The sequence below is a fragment of the Fukomys damarensis genome, unplaced genomic scaffold (assembly GCF_012274545.1).
Source record: "Fukomys damarensis isolate Sample0158 unplaced genomic scaffold, DMR_v1.0_HiC HiC_scaffold_3, whole genome shotgun sequence".
NCBI classification, from domain to species: Eukaryota; Metazoa; Chordata; class Mammalia; order Rodentia; family Bathyergidae; genus Fukomys; species Fukomys damarensis.
In genome coordinates, this window is record NW_022900915.1 from 4,531,291 (window position 1) to 4,552,775 (window position 21,485).

The 21,485-nt window shown below is 39.5% G+C and overlaps 1 protein-coding gene across 3 annotated transcripts in view; it reads right to left on the reverse strand.

Annotated features, from left to right (window-relative positions):
* Positions 1-7,023: 7,023 nt before the first annotated feature.
* CUNH5orf63 (chromosome unknown C5orf63 homolog) overlaps positions 7,024-21,485 on the reverse strand; it is a 26,774-nt gene continuing 12,312 nt past the window's right edge. For 2 of the 3 annotated variants that reach the window (XM_010627219.1, XM_010627218.1), the window contains exons 2-5: positions 12,189-12,309; positions 8,439-8,495; positions 7,741-7,796; positions 7,024-7,655 (exon numbers count right to left, since the gene is read on the reverse strand). In XM_010627219.1, coding sequence (XP_010625521.1) covers positions 7,388-7,655; positions 7,741-7,796; positions 8,439-8,495; positions 12,189-12,302 — 495 coding nt within the window. In that variant the 5' untranslated portion in view covers positions 12,303-12,309 and the 3' untranslated portion in view covers positions 7,024-7,387. Of the gene's footprint in view, positions 7,797-8,438; positions 8,496-12,188; positions 12,310-21,485 lie in introns of all 3 variants that reach the window. The other variant, XM_010627220.2, reaches the window with a different exon arrangement.

The window sequence follows — 21,485 nt, forward strand, 5'->3', positions numbered from 1 at the left end:
TATCTTTATTGTCTTTCCAACAATGCAAGCCTTGAGAATAGAGGTTCGTGTGTGTGTGTGCGTGTGTGTATTATTGCAGAACACAAGCTACATCCCCAGCCATATTTAATTAAAAAAATTTTTTTGAGATAGGGTCTTGCTAAATCACTAAGGTGCCTACCCTGGACTTGAACTTGAAATTCTCCTGCCTCAGCCTCCAGAGTGCTGAGATTTATAGGCATGTACCACCATGCCTGGTAGGATCTCTGGCTATCTTGTATAGTACTCTATTTCCAGTGCTTAGAAGAGTGATGCCATCAAGTCACCAAAGTCATCGTATAACAGAGACTGGATGCATTAGTTACTTTTCTCTCGCAGCTGAGACAAAATACCTGGCACTCAAGAGTTAAAGGGGAAAGGGTTTATTCAGCTCACAGTCTGTAGAGGTTCCCGTCCAAAATCAGCTGGCTCCCAGGCAGAGCGGCACATGGCAGAGGAGTAGCACAGAGGAGAAACAGTTCATGGTGCCCACATGGTAGCAAAAGCAACAAGGGACCAGAACAGCACTTTCTATCCCTTTTATCTTGTCCAGACTATGGGGTTAGGGCGATGCCAAACCAATCAATGTACTGGTCAGTAATCACATGCCATTAATTCTAGCATTGGCCAACTCTGAAAAAGCCCCTGATGACCGCATGCAGCTTTGGGCGGACATCCAGACCCAAATCCTAACACTGGGTAAGCATCTCCCATTCCGAGTTCTATCCCTCATTCTCATTTTCTGTCACTAGCGATTTATAGATTAGCACTCCCCAGGGTTTAGTACTAGCACACTGTTCCCTAACATGCCAGGTGGACACAATTCCAATCATACCCTGTGGGTTCTCAATTCTACATCTCAAGCCCAGAACTTTATTTTGCACTTTCAATCTTAACCTTTACCTGGATGTTCCACAAGCATGGCAAATTCACCACGTTGCATTTTTCCTGTCCTCTAAGCACAATTAAAAACTTTCCCTCCCTCCAAAAGCTCCTTATGAGGGAATAAATACCAGGTTCACTCAATAGCTAAAGAAGACTGGGAGTCATCCTAGACCTCATGCTTTCTATTTCCCCCTTCACCACTGATCTAGCCCCAATCCAGTCAGCGAGACTATGAACCTCAGCCTAAATACTCTCAATATTCCTTTCCGTCTTACTGGTTCAAGTCCTCATTACTCCCATGAAGTAGGGCATAAATGAACTCACCTCATTGTTTCTCTTGACTTCTCTTGACTATGTTAGAATGGCACACCCAAAATTTTGGGGTGTGTACCAGAGTTACGGGTCATTGCCTGCACTGCTTCCAGTCTCTAATGAATGGGCAGTGACTATGGTTTGCATACCACATGATCTTGTATGTCACAGGCAATTGGGCTAGGGACTGGCATTTGTCTCAAAAGTGTGTGCGCGCGTGTGTGTGTTTTCTTTAAGTTTGGTCAGACAGTTTATAACATGATGACAGCTTGTAAAATGGAAGCTGAGTAATGTTCCCATTTTGAGATTTCAAAATAGAGAAGCAGAAAGGCGCTGGTGTGAAGCTGTTCAGGCCACTGCTCTGCTGAACAGAACACTCAGAGGATGATGGGCATGTGCAGCAGGCTGCGGTTATGAGGAAGCAGGCCTGTGTGTAAGCTGAGGAGCTGGTGAGCCATGAGAGAACACAGAAAGGAAGAAAAAAGGCACTGTGAACAGGCGCTAGCTCAGCTTCTCATGGTTCTTTAGCTGTACTTCCTGAATACGCCTCATCATATTGATTTCTCTTGTCAGATGTGCACGAGATTGTTGCATTATTAAAGCAAACTAAACCAAGAACCCTAGTCTGAGTGAATCCCCTTTCCTGCAATGCTAAAGAAACATGTTTCCAGTAAGCCTTTGTATTGTTATGATGAAACATCTGGAAGAGAGGCAGTGTGACTACTCTAAGAGCAGCAACACGAAGTGACTGGACTCAATGTTTATTCCAGTCCCTCTTGAAGCATTAGTTTATAGGGAAGGAAGAAAAAGCTTGTATTAACTGTTTCTTTGGGGGCTGAATGGTAATCTTCTGGTGTCAAACTTAATCTTCATATAAGCACAAACTTATCCTTGCAAATATAATCTTGGAAAGGAAAAATTACTGCTACTACAAACATCACATAAAAATGACTGTACTAAGAGGCATAACATTGTCTGGTACTTGTTAATGGTGAGATAATCGAACTACCTTTTAGATGTCATATTTCTAGACAACAACCACTCATTTTGCCAGTTTTCGGGACCAGCGGGACATGTGAAGTTTCCTTGGATTCGTAGTCACGCGATCAAATAACACCAGACATATGTAATCAATACTTGGAACATGATATATCTTCAGAAAGCATATTTATTTAGGTCTCTCACTATTTCTATAAAAGTATTCAGTGGAGAAATTTCTATTTAGGATTTTAAAAAGAGAAAAGCCCAAATAGTTTCAATATCCTTTTCCGCATTCTCAGGCAAGTGTAGATCTCAGGCACTCTAGTTGTGATTAGTTCATCTAATATTATGTCATAATCAAAACTTAGCACTTAGTTTAGTTAGAATCAAGTATAACTGCTCCCCCTCTGAGAATCTGTGTGTGGCTGCAAAGCTAAGGAAAAAGGTCTTTTTCTCCTTGTTCCTGGCAGCTTCTGAGCCTTCTAGGTTGAGGATGAGAGACGACAGAAGAGACAGGGCAGGGTGGGTGTTCTCATTTGAATGCTGGAGCTGAAACTTCCATTTTGCAGAGGCTGTTGTGGGTTCTTGGGAGACTACAGCCATCGTTAATGATGTCTCACCTTCTATTATTCTCTGTGGGCCAATGTGCCCTCCGATGGAACAGTCTTCCTGGTGTAAGGGAACCCAGTGCTACTCTTTCCTGAGGCCTGCTTATGTCCATGTTGCCTCACACAAGCCCTCTCACTCCTATCCCACATCTGAACCAAGGAAACTGCACACATTCTTCCCTGGACAGAGTGGGAGCAGTGGCAACTGCCTTCAGTGCAGTGGAGATGATTGCCAAGAACAAAGTTAGAGCGATGTGCTCTTCCTACCTAGGAACATACTCTACCCCCCTTTCTTTTTTTTTTCTTTTTATTGAGTTTATTTACAATCTAGTACTCTACCCCCCTTTCTTTTTTTTTTCTTTTTATTGAGTTTATTGGTACAATCTAGGTATACAATACAATTACATTCATCATTGGGATTCTGTACCTTTACATAACAGGTCTTGATTCTCATTTTTCCCCTTGTCCCTGCCCTCCCTTCACCCCCTCCTCCCCTCCCCATTTACAAATATTTTATTTCCATTTGTTCAGTTTCTCATATTTTTTTCCTCTCCCTTATTACCTTTCCCCTACCCTTCCCACTTTCCCTACACCTTTAGCCCTTTACTTCCTATTTCACATTACTAATTATCTCATTAGGATCCTGTGTACTATCATAGTTTTTCACACCAAAGAAACTATTTGGTATTTCAGTTGAAGAAATCTCTGTATGAACATTAAAAATAAACCCCCCTTTCTTGATGTCTGGTGTCTCCCAACCTTTCAGTTTGGTGAGGACTAAGTGAGAGCACACCTTTCTTTAAAAAAATTTTTTTTAATTGCCTCAATAGCCTCTTCCAATTGACAACACTCCTCGAAGCGACTGGTACTTTTTGGAATGGAGCACCAATTCTTTCTTGGTTCCTCTTGGCTAAGAGTTTAGTTTGAACATCTTTTAAGTATATCATGAAATTGTTGTTTGAAAAAAAAATTGTATGTCCGAACTTTATTGTTTGGATAAAGTACTATTTCATCTCTGTACTTTCAAGACACCATAACCACATGGTTACACTCAGGAAAATAGTGCCCCAGAACATCAAACTTCCACTTTCTGATCAGCCCTGCTCTTTGGAATAGACTCTCTCCCTCCTCCTGAGCAGATAATGACAGATTAAGAACTTTCCCACTCACTCTAGGACTCAGGACACCCAGATATTGTTATGACTTGTGTCTTGATGTGTCCTCAAAGCCTCATGTGGTCATAGGTGGGGCTTTTCTGAGGTGACTGGATCTTGAGTGTGTGAGGTTGAAATTGAGTATGTGATTACTAAATTACCCCACTGATTGTTTTGGCATAGTTCTTAGAGCTGTCTACCCTGGATAGAATATAAAGGCCAGAAACGGGTCTGCTATCCTTGATTGCTGCTTCTTCACTGCCTTCTGCCTGCCATGAATTGTTTCTCCCTGTGATGATCCTCTGCTGTGCCACCCTGCCTGGCAGCTAGCCAACTATGAACTAAAACCTCTACATACTGTGAGCTACAATAAGCTTTTCCTTTTAATTTTTGGTGTTGGGTATTTTGTCTCAGCAATGAGAAAAAGCAACTAAGGTACATGTGAATGGGGTCCTTGTCCAAGCTCCATAAGGCTGCAGGACTATGTAGAGGGACTGCTGAGCTCAGGGCTAAAGGACAAACGGGACTACAACATGTAGCGACCCCTGAGGAATCCAGAGCTGGGAAGACTGACTCTGGATCAAGGAGTGAAGCAAGGGAGGCCACTGCTGCTGGGAAAAGGCACATCAGCAGAGGCCTAATTTAGAATGTGGAGTCCAGCCCATCTTGCCAGTAGTTGCCTGTCTTTCCTGGCTATGCTATCCCCTCTCACAGCTCACACATGCTTTTCTCTCAGGTAGGAAGACTCCCTTTATTACCCACTCCCTGCCACTACGGCTGTTCAACAGTCAAGTCTTAACTTAAATTTATGTGAAGCTTTCCTGCTACTTTCCCTATCCAGATGCTACATCATTCCCCACATCTCAGCTCAAGCCCTCTGTATATGTTGTGCTTCATTAATTTGCTTTTCCTTGTTCCTCAAGAGACAATGTCTCAAAGTCACAAGCTGTGCCTTATTCATTTTTGTCCTCCCACCACCTACCCATTGTGCTTCATTATTGTAAGGTTTTGCATTAGGTTCGGCTGCTGTGTAACTAATTACCACACATTTAGAATCTTATGGTTTCTATGAATCAGAAGGCTGCTAAGTGTGATTAAAAATATGGTGAATGTTTAAATTTTTACAATGTGTAACAGTAAAAGACATTGCCATCCACCCCCTCCGAGATACTCCTCCTCCTTTCAAACACACTATCCCATTATTATTGCTAGTTTCTGAAGTAGTTCTGGAAGTCCCCTTTTGTGAGCATCTTTAGGTGCAGTGTTGTGCTTGCCTCCATGACCGGAAGCAGTTCAAAAGATCTACCTTTCTACTGGTCATTTTGACTTTGGAAAAGCGCCAGAAGTCTCAGGTGCCAGAAGTGGTGAAAAGGGGATGAGGACACATTGCAGTGTTTTCAGCAGCCTGTCTTTCTCTTGGACGGCACTCAGTGCAGCACTCACAGTATTTTTGATTACACCTCATAAACACTCATGAAAAAGGACTTCCAGAACTGCTTCAGAAAGTGGTAAGAATAATGGATAAGTATGTTTGAAGTGAGATGGAGTTTTTTAAGGGGGATAAATGGCAGTACCATTTTTTTTTTTTTTTTGGTACCTGGGATTGAACTCAGGACCTTGTGCTTGTGTGGCAGGCAGCGGCACCACTGAACTATTTTCTGGTCCACTATGTATTTTACTGTAATAAATTTAAAAAAGAAAAGCTGGGGATTTAGCTCAGCGGTTCAGTGGCTTGCCTTGCAAGTGCAAGGACCCGAGCTCAATCCCCGGTACCCCCCCCCAAATTATATACATTCACCGTATAGTGCAATCACCCTTTATAGGTATCGTGTGCTTGGCTTCTCTGATTAGGGGCTCACTGAGTGGAAATTAAGACACTGGCCAGTGCAGCAAGGGCAGCAGTTCTTATCTGGGGTTCATGGTGCTCTTCTAAGCTAAGTTATCTTCATTTCCTTGCAGCTCTAGGACTGAGGTCCCCATTTTTCGGCTGGCTGTTGTGCAACAACTACTGAGAAGCCATCCAGTTTCTTGTCAGTTTACAACATGGATGTTTGCTTGCTTCCAGGCTAGCTGGAGCACATCTAATTTATTCTCTGAGAAAGAACAGACAGAACTCTTGTGCTTCTACATGAGTCACCCATTAGATCAGGCCCACCCACTATAATCTTCCTTTTGCAATATAATGTAACATAAAACAGCAGAAATAGTTTTACCCATATGAAAAGCGGGGGGATTCTACACTGGGAGTCATTGGGCTTATCCTATAATTCTGCCTATTAGAGAGCTCAATGGATACTTATAATGCCCAGTAAGATATGTTCCAGAAATTTATAAATTATAGACACTACTGTTGTAAGATTTGTTTTTTTATTGTTGCTCTGGAGGACTTAAGTGGTTTGCAAATGTATGTTGGATCCATAATGGTCAAGAGTGCCATATCTATAATACAAGGGGGCCCCTGCAGTGAGTCCAGGAAATACTTAAAACTCAGGTCTGAGGGTAAGACCTGGTCTATAGTGGGATGGCTGGGTGACCTTTGGTTAAGTCCTTGATACTTTTATTTTTAGATTTCTTCTCATGTGTAAAACGAGTACAACATCTAAGCTTAGCTACCTCTAACATTTTATAGTTTCTAAGATCAAGTCATACTGATCAAATTAAAACCTAGTGGCTCACAATATCCAAATTCATACGAATAGGTCATGAAAGAGTTTTATAATAGATCCAATTGCAGTGATGTGTTTTTAGAAGAAAAAGGCAGTTTTGTTTTTAAGTGAATTCATTTATATAACCAACTCAATATAAATAAAGGTACAAAACTGCATTTTCAATACTTTATATATTATGGTAAAGAATACTGTAATTTTAGATGACCTATCTGTTCAGTTATGATTAGAAGTGAATTTTCCCCAAGCTACTAAAACTTGATAAAACCATTGTCTTATAAATAAGCTGAACTAACTTAATTGATGATAACTTAATAATTATCAAAGGCAATACTTAATATGACAAATGAATTCTCTGGCTGTGCAAAACATGTTGAGATTCTTATATACATTTGGGGGGTTTAAGTTCTTTTGTCTTTCTGAAATGAAGTTCCTTTGGCGAGGATAATTATTCTCTTCACCCCAACAAAAATGAGCTCTAATTTTAAACAGGTATTATTAAATCCCACTGAAACAGGCACCATGCAGATGTATTCGTTAAAACGTCCCTTTATTGACTGTGCAGTTATTAACGATTCACATTTCACTTTATCTACAGAGTGGAAGAGCATTTATTCTTTCATTAAAAAGCTAAGCCCTCCAGGGCATGAGCAGGGATGCAGAGAGCCTTCTTCCTAGGAACAGCACCGTCCAGTTCACAGAGGTGCTTCCATGCGACACACAAGGGAAAACAAATAAAACAAATGAGGTCTCCCTCCTGCCATTATCCTCCTCCCTGCCAAGAGAATCTTTGTTTTAAAAAAGGCTTATAAATAAACAGTTCCCACGTGGCACTTCCATCAGTCAGTAGAGGAACGGCAACATTTACAAGGCGTCCCTGGGTTGAGAATCTTCTTAGGGCTCTGTGAAACTGACTGAAAGGGTATGAGGCCACAGTCACTTCCTCAGGAAGGTGCCTTACGGACAGAGACGGTGGAAAATCACGAGGGCATAAGTCAGCATCTAGCACCTCGCTGCTCAAGTTTCCGGAGCTGTTTTTCAAGTTTTGAGAGGTTTACTCGATGCATCATAAGAAACTGGCCATTCAAATGAAAGACAGGAATGTCAAATTTATACCTTTCATACCAAGCAGAGTTTTCGGGAAGGGTGATATCCACCTCCTGTAAGATAAACTGAAACACAGACAGGCTAAAGCTTGGTATTTTAGAGACCATGGAGTGATGCAACAACTGCACTGATTAATTGATCCTCTGACTGTTTGTACAGCTCAGAAGTTTCTGTTTATTTTGGGTCCACAATGTTCTAATGCCCCTGACTTCCAAAACCTAACTTGTTTCATTACATGAGGCATTTGCTCCTTTTCTGTTACACCTGCTACATTCGGCATCAGGGCTCTTCACAGTTACCTGTAAATAGACAGGTCCCAGCTGGGAAGCTGCCTGAGAATCAGGACCAGAGTGTTTGGCAGGAAGAATGGCAAAGGTGTGACGATTTGCGACATGAAAACATTCCATGGGAGTTACACAATAAGATAAAAGGAATGGGGACAGAAGTTTAAAGAAAGCATGCATCTGCACCTGCTAGTTAACTCTGACTCATATGAAGATCAGAGTAGGAAAATCAGTACTGTTAGAGAAAAACACTTAAGGTAATGAGTTTTATGGAAATCAGCACTAAACTCTCTCTGAAGAATAGAAAGAAAATTTAAGTGAAAAATCATTTAATCTCTTTTCTTAAAGAAAGGATCCAGGCACATACTTCATATCACGTTATATCCATTCCACATACATAAAAGTCACACTGTCATATATTACCCTGTTTTTGTAAGGTTTGAGTAGTTCTTTAGCTTCATCACAAAGTGGGCATGGATCCTAAAGAAGGAAAAAAAATATGGCTGTTAAATCCAAAGCATGGTGTATGGCCTAACAAAAATTGACTTAAAGGACAATTTTCTATTACGTTAATCACAATTCTTGGGCTGGGGATTTAGCTCAGTGGGTCTGCTGCCTGCCTTGCAAGCATAAGAGCCTGAGTTCGATCCCTGGTACCAAAATGAAAAAAAAAAAAAAAAAAAAACCCAAAACAAAACAACAACAACAACAAAAATCACAATTCTTATTCCCAATGCAAAACATTATCATAGAATCTTGTAATGAGTTAGAATTTCAAGGCAGATGGAATCTACAGTTTTTGGTTATTTTGTTTTCATTTCTATCCATATTTATCTAAGTACAATAAATTCAGATATGTTATAAATGATCTCCGTATCTATGGCTTCCTCCTTTCTGAGTTAGGAGCACCTTTATGGTCTCTTCCAGCTGGCCTGACTGACACTACCAGTCTGTTGCAGCCACTGGGAAGCATGGACCTTTACCGCCCTATTTTCCCTAGCCAGTCCACCGGAATAAACTCATCAGGACAGTGTTAGATAGGGAGTGGACCCATCTTTAAAAAGAAAAACAAAGTAAAGTCCTTCAATCACTTCAGATGACAGCTGTACCAATGTGTAATTTTTTTTTTTTTTATTACAAGTGTCAGCAAAAGGTACCCTGGACTAATTTTCTACTTAAAGAACAAGGAGACTTTACCGTCCATTGCTGTTCCCACTCTTAAACCACCTTGTAGAGAGGTCTGTTGAGAATAGCGCGGACTGATGGAAGATTTTAAAGGATTCTCAGCGTTTAAGTCTAAGAAAAGGGACTAGCTCTTATGAGCTCAAAATGACATTACTGATTCCTATACAAAATTTTGGTTTTTAATATGTCAGGAAGAGATGAACTAGTATATAAAAGAGAAGCCTTCCTCCAGCCTAACTCACTGCATGTTTTGAAATAATAAATGACATCTTTCTGAATCTTTTTGGCCCTCATTTCCTGTGACAGTGAATTAGGCTCATCAAGTTGTTATTACTGGTAGCATTAGCAATAAATAGATTATGTTTATTTGTGATACTTTAAGACAATTTTAAGATTATTTGTGATACTTTAAGACAACTGTGCTGACATTTTCTAAGAAAGTATCAAAAAGTAGAGGCTCTTCAAAGTAAAAGCAAGACGAGAACATGCTGAAGAGCAGAAGCAAATGTACCGACTGTTTCCTTTTATATTAAAAAAAGATCAAGGTGTTTTGATTTTTTAACTAGTGCCCATGAAAGCCTGTACAAATTATACATGCAAAATATATGCATATATTTCTATGAGGAAAGGTTCATCACACTTTGAAAAGTAACTAAAGAACCAAAACAGTAAGATCCTGTAGTGTGGATCACTCAGATATCCCTTTCTAGCATTTCTTTTTTTTTGGTACTGGGGACTGAACTCGGGTCCTTGCACTTGCAAGGCCGGCCACCGAACCGCTGAGCTAAATCCCCGGCCCTTTCTAGCATTTCTCATGGGTCTTGTTATTTACTCTGTGCCTGAAAAGCAACGGGCATTTGTGGGGTTAGCTGTCCATCACCCATTACCCTTTCTTGAAGCAAGCTTTACTTTGATCCATAGGAACTATCCTAAGCATGTGGCTAATTCTCTCTGAGCAACAAACACCTGACCTAGGCTGAAGCGATCAGAACATCCTATCCCTCGTGTCTACAGTTTGCTCAGGGATGAGCTAATCAGCACCAGTGGATAGCTATGAGACTTTGCTGGGATTTCTGTACATGTCTGAGGTGTGAGATCTGGGACTTTTCAGCCATGAGAAGAGTCAGTGTGAGGATAGACTTAATTCAGAAGATGATGTTACTGGTTCCCGAAACAAGCTATTCTGGAAATAAGAAAACCCTGTGAAACCCTTTTTGTTTAAGTCTCTCTAGAAAGTACCTTCTACTAGTTATAATTGATACAGACCTGATATTCCATCTTTCACTGGAATGTGAGTTCTTGAGGGTGAGAGGGATGTATCCTTTGTGCCTTATGTGTTCACTACGTATACTAAATCGAATGGAAGGTTGGGGTTTTGTTTGTTTTATTTTTATAAATGTTTCTATCTCAGCTGGCCTGAAAAACTGAAAAATAGCACAGAAAGCAGGCCAAGTGAGCACAACTAGCTTTATGAAGTTATTTCATTTTTATGGTTAATTCTCATATGCATTTCCTATGATATATTCATAGGTGATAAAATATTTTGGGTTCTATAATTTTCAACAGTGCATCATACATTCATAGATATGAAGAGTAGTTTAAATATATAAACAAGAAACTCATTTAAAAAATCACTTGAACTTTGTTATTAGACAACTGTCAAAGTTTTTCAAACTGCTAAAATGGCTGCAATCTGAAAGAACTGTTAAAAATAGAGACACCACAGTTAATTATTGCGGTTTATTTCTTTTTTATCATAAATTACACATAGTGATGCAAACTAGTAAAAAGAAATCACTAATATTTGTATTATAAATTGCAGGGCAAAAAGAGCTCTTAAAAGCTTCCTTAAAACTAGCCTTAGGGTTTAAAAGTAGTATCATGGATGAGAAAACAAGGACAATGAATCATTATACATGAATTTTGTATCTGTAAATTTGCCTACTTGTTAAAACTTATTTGTAACCCTCAAATCAATATTTAAAGCACTTTTGTGGTCATTCAGGAAACACATGCACAAAGTGATAAAAATGAGTCCAATGAAGCACTCATTCTAAACTAAGGTCCAACAAGGTTATGCTTTGCCTTGTTTCAGCTCTTACACTGTAAACATGAATCAGTACCTCCTTCATGGGCTGAATAGTACTACGTTTTTCACTTTTGGACTTTTTTGTTGGTGCTTTTAAGAAACAGCCACCAAGTATAGTGCTGAAATGCTGTCTCATGTACCAGAGCCTAAGAAGGGTGTGACACCTTGTGGAGGAAATATACCCGGTAAGCTTTATCTACCCAGGGGTTAAGAGTGCCATTGGCTGTGAGTACAATGTTAATGAGTCAATAATATACATTAGGGGCCAGGGATTTAGCTCAGTGGTTCGGTGGCCTGCCTCGCAAGCCCAAGGACCCGAGTTCAATCCCCGGTACCACACACACACACACACACACACACACACACACACACACACACAATACATTAAATAAGGCACCTTTAAACCACAGCACACATAAAATAACGTTATGCATTTGATTAGTTGACAAATATACTATGACCAGAGGTTCGTGAGAATTGTGTTTCATAAGAGCAATGATGCTTTTATAGAATGGTTCAGTGGTTGCCAATTCAGAGTTTATAATGGTTATGTTCTATAATATACCACAAATTACGACAAATATCAAGAACTGACATTTCCAAATGATATGCTTTGAAACATGATATTACAATGTATAATTTTTTTCAATGTAAGGGTCAGATGACCATTACATATACAAATTTATGTTCAGAAAACTGTGAGACAAGGAGGTGCCTGGGAAGGTGACAGTTACTTCTGCTGTGTCGATGTAGGAACTGAGGAGCAAGTCTAAAGAAAGTGTGCTCCATTACCTTTCCTTTCAGACTCATGCCCCTTTTGTCTATGTACAACTTTCTCTATCCAATCATTTCAGTGCTTTACATTTTTAAGTAGTAATTTGATTTTTTTCACCCTGTACCTTTGTGAATAAGGTCAGCACAGGCAGAGTTGTCTTAGAAGCAGACAGATTTCTCAAGAAGAGCCCAAAGGAAGATTTGACAAGTTGCATGCTATTTCCTTGAAACCAGAGCATCTTAATTCTGCCAAAAGAAAAATAAACTAGTAAACTTACCACCTTAGACTTTGCTCTTTATAATACAAACAGTAAGGTGCAAGCTTATAATGGAATCAGAAGACTTCAGAATTGTTTTTGGTAGTTCAAGAGTGTCAGAGAGGTCCACATGTTTGGCCAGTCTGCATAATATCTCAAACATTCACGGTATCCCAAACAAAACAGATTTTGAATAGAAAAAAATCCATATTTATAGATTAGCTGTGTGCCTAATCAATGGTTTCTATAAGGAAACTACATGGGTTCATTAATACAAAACTAAATTTTTCCTGGAGGTTTTGGCAGCATCGTGATGATGGCAAAGGCGGAGGCGCCCTGAAATGGCTTTGTAATAGGGACAGCTTCTCTTATTGGCAAATATTCGAAACTTCTAGCCATCATCCTCACAATAAATGACAGGTAAATGGCACAAGTCCCCCACTGAATGTACAGGTTATCTCTTATGTGATCTATGCTCTTCTACTGTTAGAGATGAAGAGACACAAAGCTATAGTTATAGGAACTATAGTGGCAAATTGGGCTGAATTAACTTGTCAGAAATAAAAACCTCTGCTCAATTCCTTAAAAGTATTTTAAAAGGAGACTGCCATAATTTTCAAAAACCATACACAAATGTACTAGTGTTTTTACTGGAGAGATTCCAGTAAGAACAGCTTAATAGCAGCATGTCAAACACTACGCTTCAAAGCTCCCTTATCCCGCTACTTTGCTTGACACAAGACACCCTATTATTCCTAGCTATTCTTCTGAGCCTTCAGCTTTGTCTTTAAAACTACAAATATTATAACTTCATTTTAAAAACACCTGTGCACTGTTGGCTTTATCATTTATCAATATTCCTAAAAAGAACTCATTCCTGAAATCATGATTGCTTAACTTTGATCTCTCTCTCTCTCTTTCATTTAGCACTTTCCTATCCCTTAACTTGGCAAATTTCAACTGCAAAAAATTCTCTTTCTATTCTTTGAATACCCAAGATATATCTTCATCAGAATCTTCAATTCCTTTCCCTTTGTCTGAAAAGCACAGAGCTAGCTTTTCCTCATTTGGCCTGGATCTCATGTCACTTCTTTTGAAGAGGTCTTAGTGACTGCATTACCATGCTGGCCAGCCTACAATTCTCCATGTTTAAACTCTGTTATAGTTTTCTCTGCCCTTTACTATCTAACATTATTCATGTCACCTCTCCTACAAGGTAAGTTCTATAATATCAAGTATCTGTTCATTCCCGTATCTCTAAGTATCCATAATTAACCTGGCATATTGTCAGAGCTTAAATGTTTGTTTGAATGTTAAAAATATTGGAGTGAGCCTTTCCCACCCTCTGCAGTTTTACCTCTAACCTTATTCAATTACTCAGTGTATAGAGAAGTCACTCTTTAAGACTTATAACTAAAGGTTAGTGCTCCTTAAGAGTGTCCACGAGATTTGGGGCTGAGGTGATGCAGCTGGTTCTAACCTCTTCACTGCCACCATGCCAAATCTCCCCCTGCTCTGCTCCACAGAGTATTAATTGTTAATCTTTGCTGGCAACCAAGCTCCTCAGTGTAAGATTAGCTTTAGATCCATTTCAAACGAAATGATATGACTTTAGAGAAAACCACCCACCCATATCAAACTACAGTAGAGACCAGAGGACAAAAAGATCAGATACTGATCATGAAAACAATGATCTTTCCTTCATTTTCAAGCTTATATTCTTCCATTTATACTCAGATATTCCTGCTAACCAAATGATCCTGATAATGCATGAAAAAGGAATGTGATAAGAACTTTGCAAGAATCTGCTATCCAGAATTACTCCAAGGTGGACAGTGACCTAAGCAGTTTCCCACCATTCTGGGCTAGTCTCAGTTAAGTGTCAACACCTGGTATCTACATTTTCTGTAAAATTAGCAGAGTCAAAAAGCTCCAAGATGTGAACGTGATTGGAAACACAGCTTTGTCTAAAGAGCTTTATAAAAATTAAGGTGGTTACAGTGGAGAGAATGTTAACTGTATTTCTGGTATGTAGAAATTTCTGCATCAGTGGACTCAGAAAGGCTCCATACCACCAATGGCACCCCATCCTAGGATGCTGGTCAAAGAATTTGTACTGTACACAGAAGAAAAAAAATTAGCTTCATTAAAGGCAGATATGCAGCCTTTAGAAATGAGAAAGATCAGGCCATCTACGGCAGTGACCTAAAACTATAACAAGGTGAACTACAGGTACATCCTTTTGGCAGAGAAACTGAAGATTTACTGATGTCTGGCTGACTAGGAAAAGAAAACATTGCTTTTACCTCTCTGAGTTGAGACTGAGGTGTTAAGCCTTTAAATTCACAATGGAAATCTGCTTCAGTATTTGCAACAAGACAAAACACAGCATGTGGTCTTGGCTGCACCCAAGACAAATAAAACCTGTCAGAGTAAACAGTTGCTATTCATTCCAGATTTGTTAGCCTATTTGTTCAACCAACTCAGAGCTAAGTAAAGTCTTCAGTGATGCTGCAACCATTCTATTTACAACTTGTTCTCTTCTCCACTGTTATTCTACATTTCTACTTTTTACACATTTTTAATCACTTAAGCACAGTATGTTTACTGAAAACCATAAAAAAGTGACAGAAAAGGAAGGGAAATCAGGGCTCTGAAGGGCAAAAGCGGTCTTGTGAGGGCAGAAATGATCAGTGTCTATATGCACAATACCGAAATGAACACCCATTATTCTATTTAATTAACGTGCAGTAATAAAAAGTTAAAATAAAACCAATTACTACTGTTTGACAAAGTATAAAACATTCTTGTTATGCTATTTTACAACCTGCATATGTCTCAAATGCCCTAGGTACATGCATGTTACCATACTGCTCAATTAACTTATTTCTTTGGAAGTATTACAAAATTTAAAATATTAGAGTCTGACATAAAGAAAAAGCTCCCTATCTCTCTTCTAAGCAGATATTAAAACCAAAATTCCTTCAGTCCTATATCCCACTTAATGATTGAAAATGTAACAAAAAATGATATACTCCCATAGGAGCTCTTTAATATTCTCCTTAGAACTTTTTATTAACTCTGTAAACCCTAACACCATTGCTGCCGATGTCCCATTCACTGAATCATGCCTCTTCCAGTTAAATCTTAATGTGGGCCATTCTGTCAATATGGCAGTTTCATTAGTTCAATTATTTTTGAACAGTATCTTAGCACTACAAAAAATCCTGAAAAGCAGTCTTTGCTTGTTAGCCACCACTGTGAAAAGACATCACTTTTTTTATTATGTCACTGAATTTACCCATGAAATATATGTCCCTACTACACACAGACACAATTTTATCCTTTGTATTTTGTTATATGCCTCTGTGATATAAGCAGAAAAAAGCTGTGCTCATAATATCACAGAAGCAAATTGGGTCACCTTTGTCACAGACTTAAAAAGAAAAAGCAAGAGGCATAAGAAAAGGCATAAGACTAGATTTAGAATGCGCTTAAAACAAACTCCATGGTTCAACAATAAAGATGGTGACTCCCGCTGTTTCAAGTCCAGTGCCACTCAGAAGCATGGATCCCCTTGAAAGAGAAAGGAAATGCTGGCTTTTCAACAAAACTGAGGCTGACTTTAGTGCTCTTTATGGTAGAATCAAATACAACATGGGGGGAGGACTGATTGGACCAATTCAGCTTTCCTTGAAGCAAGATAGGCATGATAATTTAACTTTTTATAGCATTTTCCCTGCTAAGCACTGAAGAGCATACCATTAAAACAGCCGATTACAGTAGAGAAAGAAGCCAGGGTTGTTGAGCCTTTATTAAGGATTATTCATTTCTTGCATGAGGAGCTGCCCTAGCTATGGCTGCATATCATTTATGTGGGGCTCCTGGATTTTTCAAACACTGTGTGTATCTGATTAGGAGGGAAACAACATTGTTCTCGCTTGAGTAGAGAAACTGACCTTCGCTGACCAAAATTTTATTCATACAAAGAGTCCTTTGGCACACTAAAGCTCCAAGCTCACATGACCCTTCATCAGAAAGCTGTAGTGTTAGTTCGTGCACAAAATCACAAAGTCTATATATGCACAAGCACAGGTACTGCCTTGGTTATTAACAGATAATGATGGAGCTTCTTCACAAGAGTATAATGTAAATTTAATGTTGAGCTAACATTAACCAAACACTATTACATTACCATAGCTCTTGTTGAACCTGTGTTCCATAGAGAGAGCTCAGGGCTTTTGTTTAGTCATTTGTGCCGTGTGAGAAGTTAAGTGCTCCATTTCACATTGATTACCATCTAAGTGGTAATAGAAAATCTACTTTTAGCAGGATGAATAAAAACACCCCCACCCACCCCACATACCCCTACACCTGTTAGGGAAAGAACCCCAGGATTTTAGATTACTGAAAGTTTATGTAAGTCCTTTGGGTCACTGTGATCTACCTAATTCAGGCAAATACAGTAGGGACAAATTATGCCCCACAATGCTTCTCTACTTTTGATCAGACAGGTGTGTTTGAACCTTTCTCCCTCTGGAACAAATGGGCACCTAGCCTGAGATTCTAGGTGCAAGGGCAGGAGAGAGAGAGAGAGAGAGAGAGAGAGAGAGAATGTCTCCATGGAACCATGAGTGACAAGGTACCAGACAAGTCTCATACTAAAACTGAAAATTGAAGATACTTTGAGGTGTCACTTCCAAGAAGCTAAGCAGGATTGGGAATGAGGCTGAAGAACAGAAACAGGGAATAGAGCAGTACAAGACCCATCCTGGAATGGGACCCCTAACTCATTGGCATGGCTGGCATTGCAGGTGCTCTTCTAGTGCCTTAGCCCCAGCAGGCCATGTACCTAGCAGGGAGAAATGAAAAGGATGTGGCACCAACTCAGACAAGGTGTTGCAACCAAGGTCCTGCACTAACTCACCGCCTACTGTGGCCACTGTACACGGCATCCTGCTCAGCTCTGTTCTGACTGGTCAGTCTGGACCCATGACTTGCTTGCACATGACACATTAAACCATGAGTAGCAGGCCTATATCATGCCCCAGGCCTGGGAGGCAAAGAGCAACTCTTTAGTCAAACTACCTGCCTGCAGCTTCCAGATTCAATGCATAATAGGTTCTCCATACAGGGGACCACAGCAGCTGGTACAGAATCAGTGTCTAGAAAGAGTGACTGGTCACACGAGTGCTCACAGACAAAAACTCTTTAATTTCCTTTCAAATTATTATTGTGACCATGGGATTTCCAAGTACCTTGACATTTCTATTCCAGTTTGTTTCTTTTATAAAAAAATTTAAATTGAATTTATTGGTACATTCTAGGTAGACAGTACAGTTGAATTCATTACTGGGATCTTGTACCTTTACATGCCAGGTCTTGGTTCTCATTTTTTCCCCTTGTCCCCGCCCTCCCTTCACCCCCTTCTCTCCTCCCCACCTTCAAACACTTTAATTTCATTTTTACATTTTCTCATATTTTTTTCCTTTTCCCTTATTCCCCTTTCCCTATCCTTCTCACTATCCCTACAACTTTTTTTTTTTTCTTTTTGGTTTTTTGAGACAGGATTTCACTATGTAGTTGAGAGACTGACCTGGAACTCAGTATGTAGCCCAGGCTGGTCTCGAACTCACAGCGATCCTCCTGCCTCAGCCTCCTGAGTGCTAGAGTGCTAAGATTACAGGTGTGCACCACCACATCTGGCCTCTATTCCATTGTTTGGACTAATGGGTGCTACATCCATTTGTATTCACACAATCAATTTGCAAGCACTTGGTGAAAATTTTTCAGTGTGGACCTTACGTATCCAGTGAGACTACAATTTCTCTAAAAGTACACACCATTTATTTATCTACCACTTAATATATGCACAGCAATGTTACCCTTTTCTAATTTGCAGTAAAATCAAACCTTTAAATTTTGTTGTCATCTTACTTGGTGCTTAGTTCATTTCTTTCCTTACAAATACTGTAAAGCATATGGAGTCACCAACTTCACACACTAGATACGTGCAACAAAAATGCTAGATATATTTTAGTGGATTCAAGAAAAGGATGTTCAATTTTTAACTAAAATAATAAGTTATGTCAGGCCTCCAAGTGATTAGGAAACTAATGTTATCATTCATTCATTTGTCCCACAATGAGGGAAAGAAGGGTTGAAGATGAATAAGAGATGATTCCACTCATGAAGAACTAAAAAATCTGGCTGGAAGACACGCATACATACATGGGTGAATTAGAAACACAGGCATAATAGGGACATATAAAAGATAACTTCATATGCTATAAAAACACGGGCTGTAAGTACTGTGGGCTCAGATTGGAGGTGGTTTCAAAAGAGAAGTACCTTAAATCATTGAGAATTTGGATATATAGACAAAGGGGAAACATTCCAAATTTAAGATTAGACACAAAGGTGTTGAGGTAGGAATGCCATGGCTGTTTAATAGGTGTAACTGTTGATCCTGACAGATTAATTTCATTAGACTACAAAATGTCAAGCAAATACATACAGAACACTCCTGGGTGTTTCGGGGTGGGTCATGAAGATATGGCCTTGGGTCTTATATATGGTCCCTGGGCTTGTTCCTCTCTGGCAGTCTTTTCCTACTTTGCTTCCCAGCCACTGTGAACTAAACAGTGTTGCTCCCCCACACCCTTCTGGCACATGATGTCTCTGCCTTAGAGCCAGCCGACCATGGCCTGATAAGCAAATTAAATCTCTCCTCAGCACGGAGAAATATGACCAATACAAGGGGAGAAACCCTGAATGGAGTCAAGAGATTTCTCTTGAAGATTAGAAAATAAATTTGGAAGGTGGACCAGGATGAAACTATGAAGGAATTTTTTTAAGCAACATGTGATGACATGTATGTCTTGTGAACCACTGAAGGATTTTAAACAAGTGTTGTGATAACACAGTGTTTTGGAAGATTAACCTGGCAACAGCATGCAGAAAGTACTACACAGGAAAGGAGAATGGAAGGAGTTAGAGGTCCACTCAATAATCTGGGTGTACGATGAATTACTCAGTTATTCATTTAACAATTATCTAATATTCTCCATGTATGAGATGCTACTACAGGTGCTGACACACAGTGATAAACAAGAAAGCATGGTATCTTGACTTTATAGGGTCCACATTCTAGTGAAGGGACTCTTTAATATCAGGTTATATCAGATAAATGTAGAGGAAGGAATAAAGCATGTGATGGTACAAAGGGAGGTTCTTTAAATAAAGCACTCTCTGATCAGGTGTCATTTAAACTTAGATTAAAGGATGAGAATGTGCAAAGGTCTGAATGAGAAGCATTTCAAGGAAAGGAAACAGTAAACGCAGAGTCCCCAAAGTGAGGACAAATTTGGCACAGTGAAAGTAACAGCAAGCACAGTGTGGCTGAAGCACAGAACACAAGGGAAGGGGGCACCAAGAAGGAGATGGGGCTAATGAATGCCCATTAGGGTTCAAATCTTGTAGGATTTCTGGGATATTAAGGGAGGTGAAGTACAAGATACGGAGGAGGAAAGTTTTGTGGTTTCATAGGAAAGACTACTCTAGCTACTACTTGAGAATGGATTATTAGGGAGCAAAAGTCAATTGGATTATTGGGGAAGAAGAGTAGAAGCAGAAACTTGGCTAGGGGATAGCTGCAGTAGTCTGTGTGAGAAAGGATGCTGGTAATTACTACAGTGGAAACACAGCCAACAGGACTTGCCAATGAATTGGACATGAGGAATTGAAGTTGGCAGTAGGGACAGTCAAGTTTTGGTTCTGAGCCTCTAAGTAGACGACTATGTCCTTAACTAAAAATGAGGAAACTGAGGCTAGAACAGAGTGAGGGATATGTGGGACCATCAGTAGATAGGGAAATGCTGGAGCTCAAGCAGACAGTGACATAGACAGGTTTGGAATTCAGGGGAGATGGCAGAGCTGGAGGTAAATACTGAGACTTCATTATCAGTTTAAAGATTGTATTTGTAGCTATGGACTAGATGAGATCTAAATAGAAAAAAAAAAAAAAAAAAGGACCCAGGAAAGAGTTCTGAGACAATCCAAATTTTAGAGGTGGGTAAAGAAGAGCCAGTAAAGGAGACAGAAAGAACAGTTTGGGTAGGAGGAAAGCCAGGAAATCCAATAGGAGAGAGAGAGTTTCCCAAATAAGAATGGCAAGAGCTTGCTTAGAATAGGGGTAGCAAAATAATTAATGTATGCAAACCAGAAGAGATGTGTCTGATGTTGCTTCAAGAAAATTAATTCTTCCAACCAATCCCCACTCCTAAAATGAACTTTTTTTAAAAAAATGAACTATCTTGACTGGTTCTTGCTTAATTTAACATCTTAACTAAAACTACATATTTTTTTTAAATTTTATTGAGTTTATTGGTACATTTTAGGGATACAGTACAGTTACATTCATTGTTGGGATCATGTACCTCTACATGGCAAGTCTTGATTCTCATTTTTTCCCCTTACCTCTGCCCTCCCTTCACTCCCTCCTCCCCTCCCCATCTACAAACACTTTATTTTCATCTTTTCATTCTCTCACATCTTTTTCTTTTCCCTTTTTGTTCTTTCCCTACGCATCACACCTTCCCCACACCTTTAGCTCCTTTCTTCAAATTTCTAAATGTCAGTAATCTTATTAGAATCTTATGCATTGTTGCAGAATATTCACACCAGGGAAACTATTTGGTATTTACACATGTTTGACTTATTTATTTCACTTAGGAGTATATCTTCAATATGTATCCATTTTCCTATGAATGAATCTATTCTCTCGCTCTTTATGGCTGAGTAATATTCCATTTTATAGAAAAACCACAACTTCTTTATCCAGTTTCCAACAGATGGGCAAATAGGTTGTTTCCAAGATTTAGCTATTACAAACTGTGCTGCTATAAACATGGGTGCACATACTTCTCTGTGATATGATTCTTTTAGTTCTCTTGGAAAGATACCCAGCAGAGGGATGGCTGGGTCAAATGGAACCTCCAGTCCAAGCTCTTTGAGGTATCTCCATATTGATTTCCATAGTGGTTGCACTAGTCTGCACTCCCACCAACAATGGAGGAGGGTTCCTTTCTCCCCACAACCCCGCCAACATTTGTTATTGTGTGATTTCTTGATAGCAGCCATTCTTTGTGGGGTGAGGTGGAATCT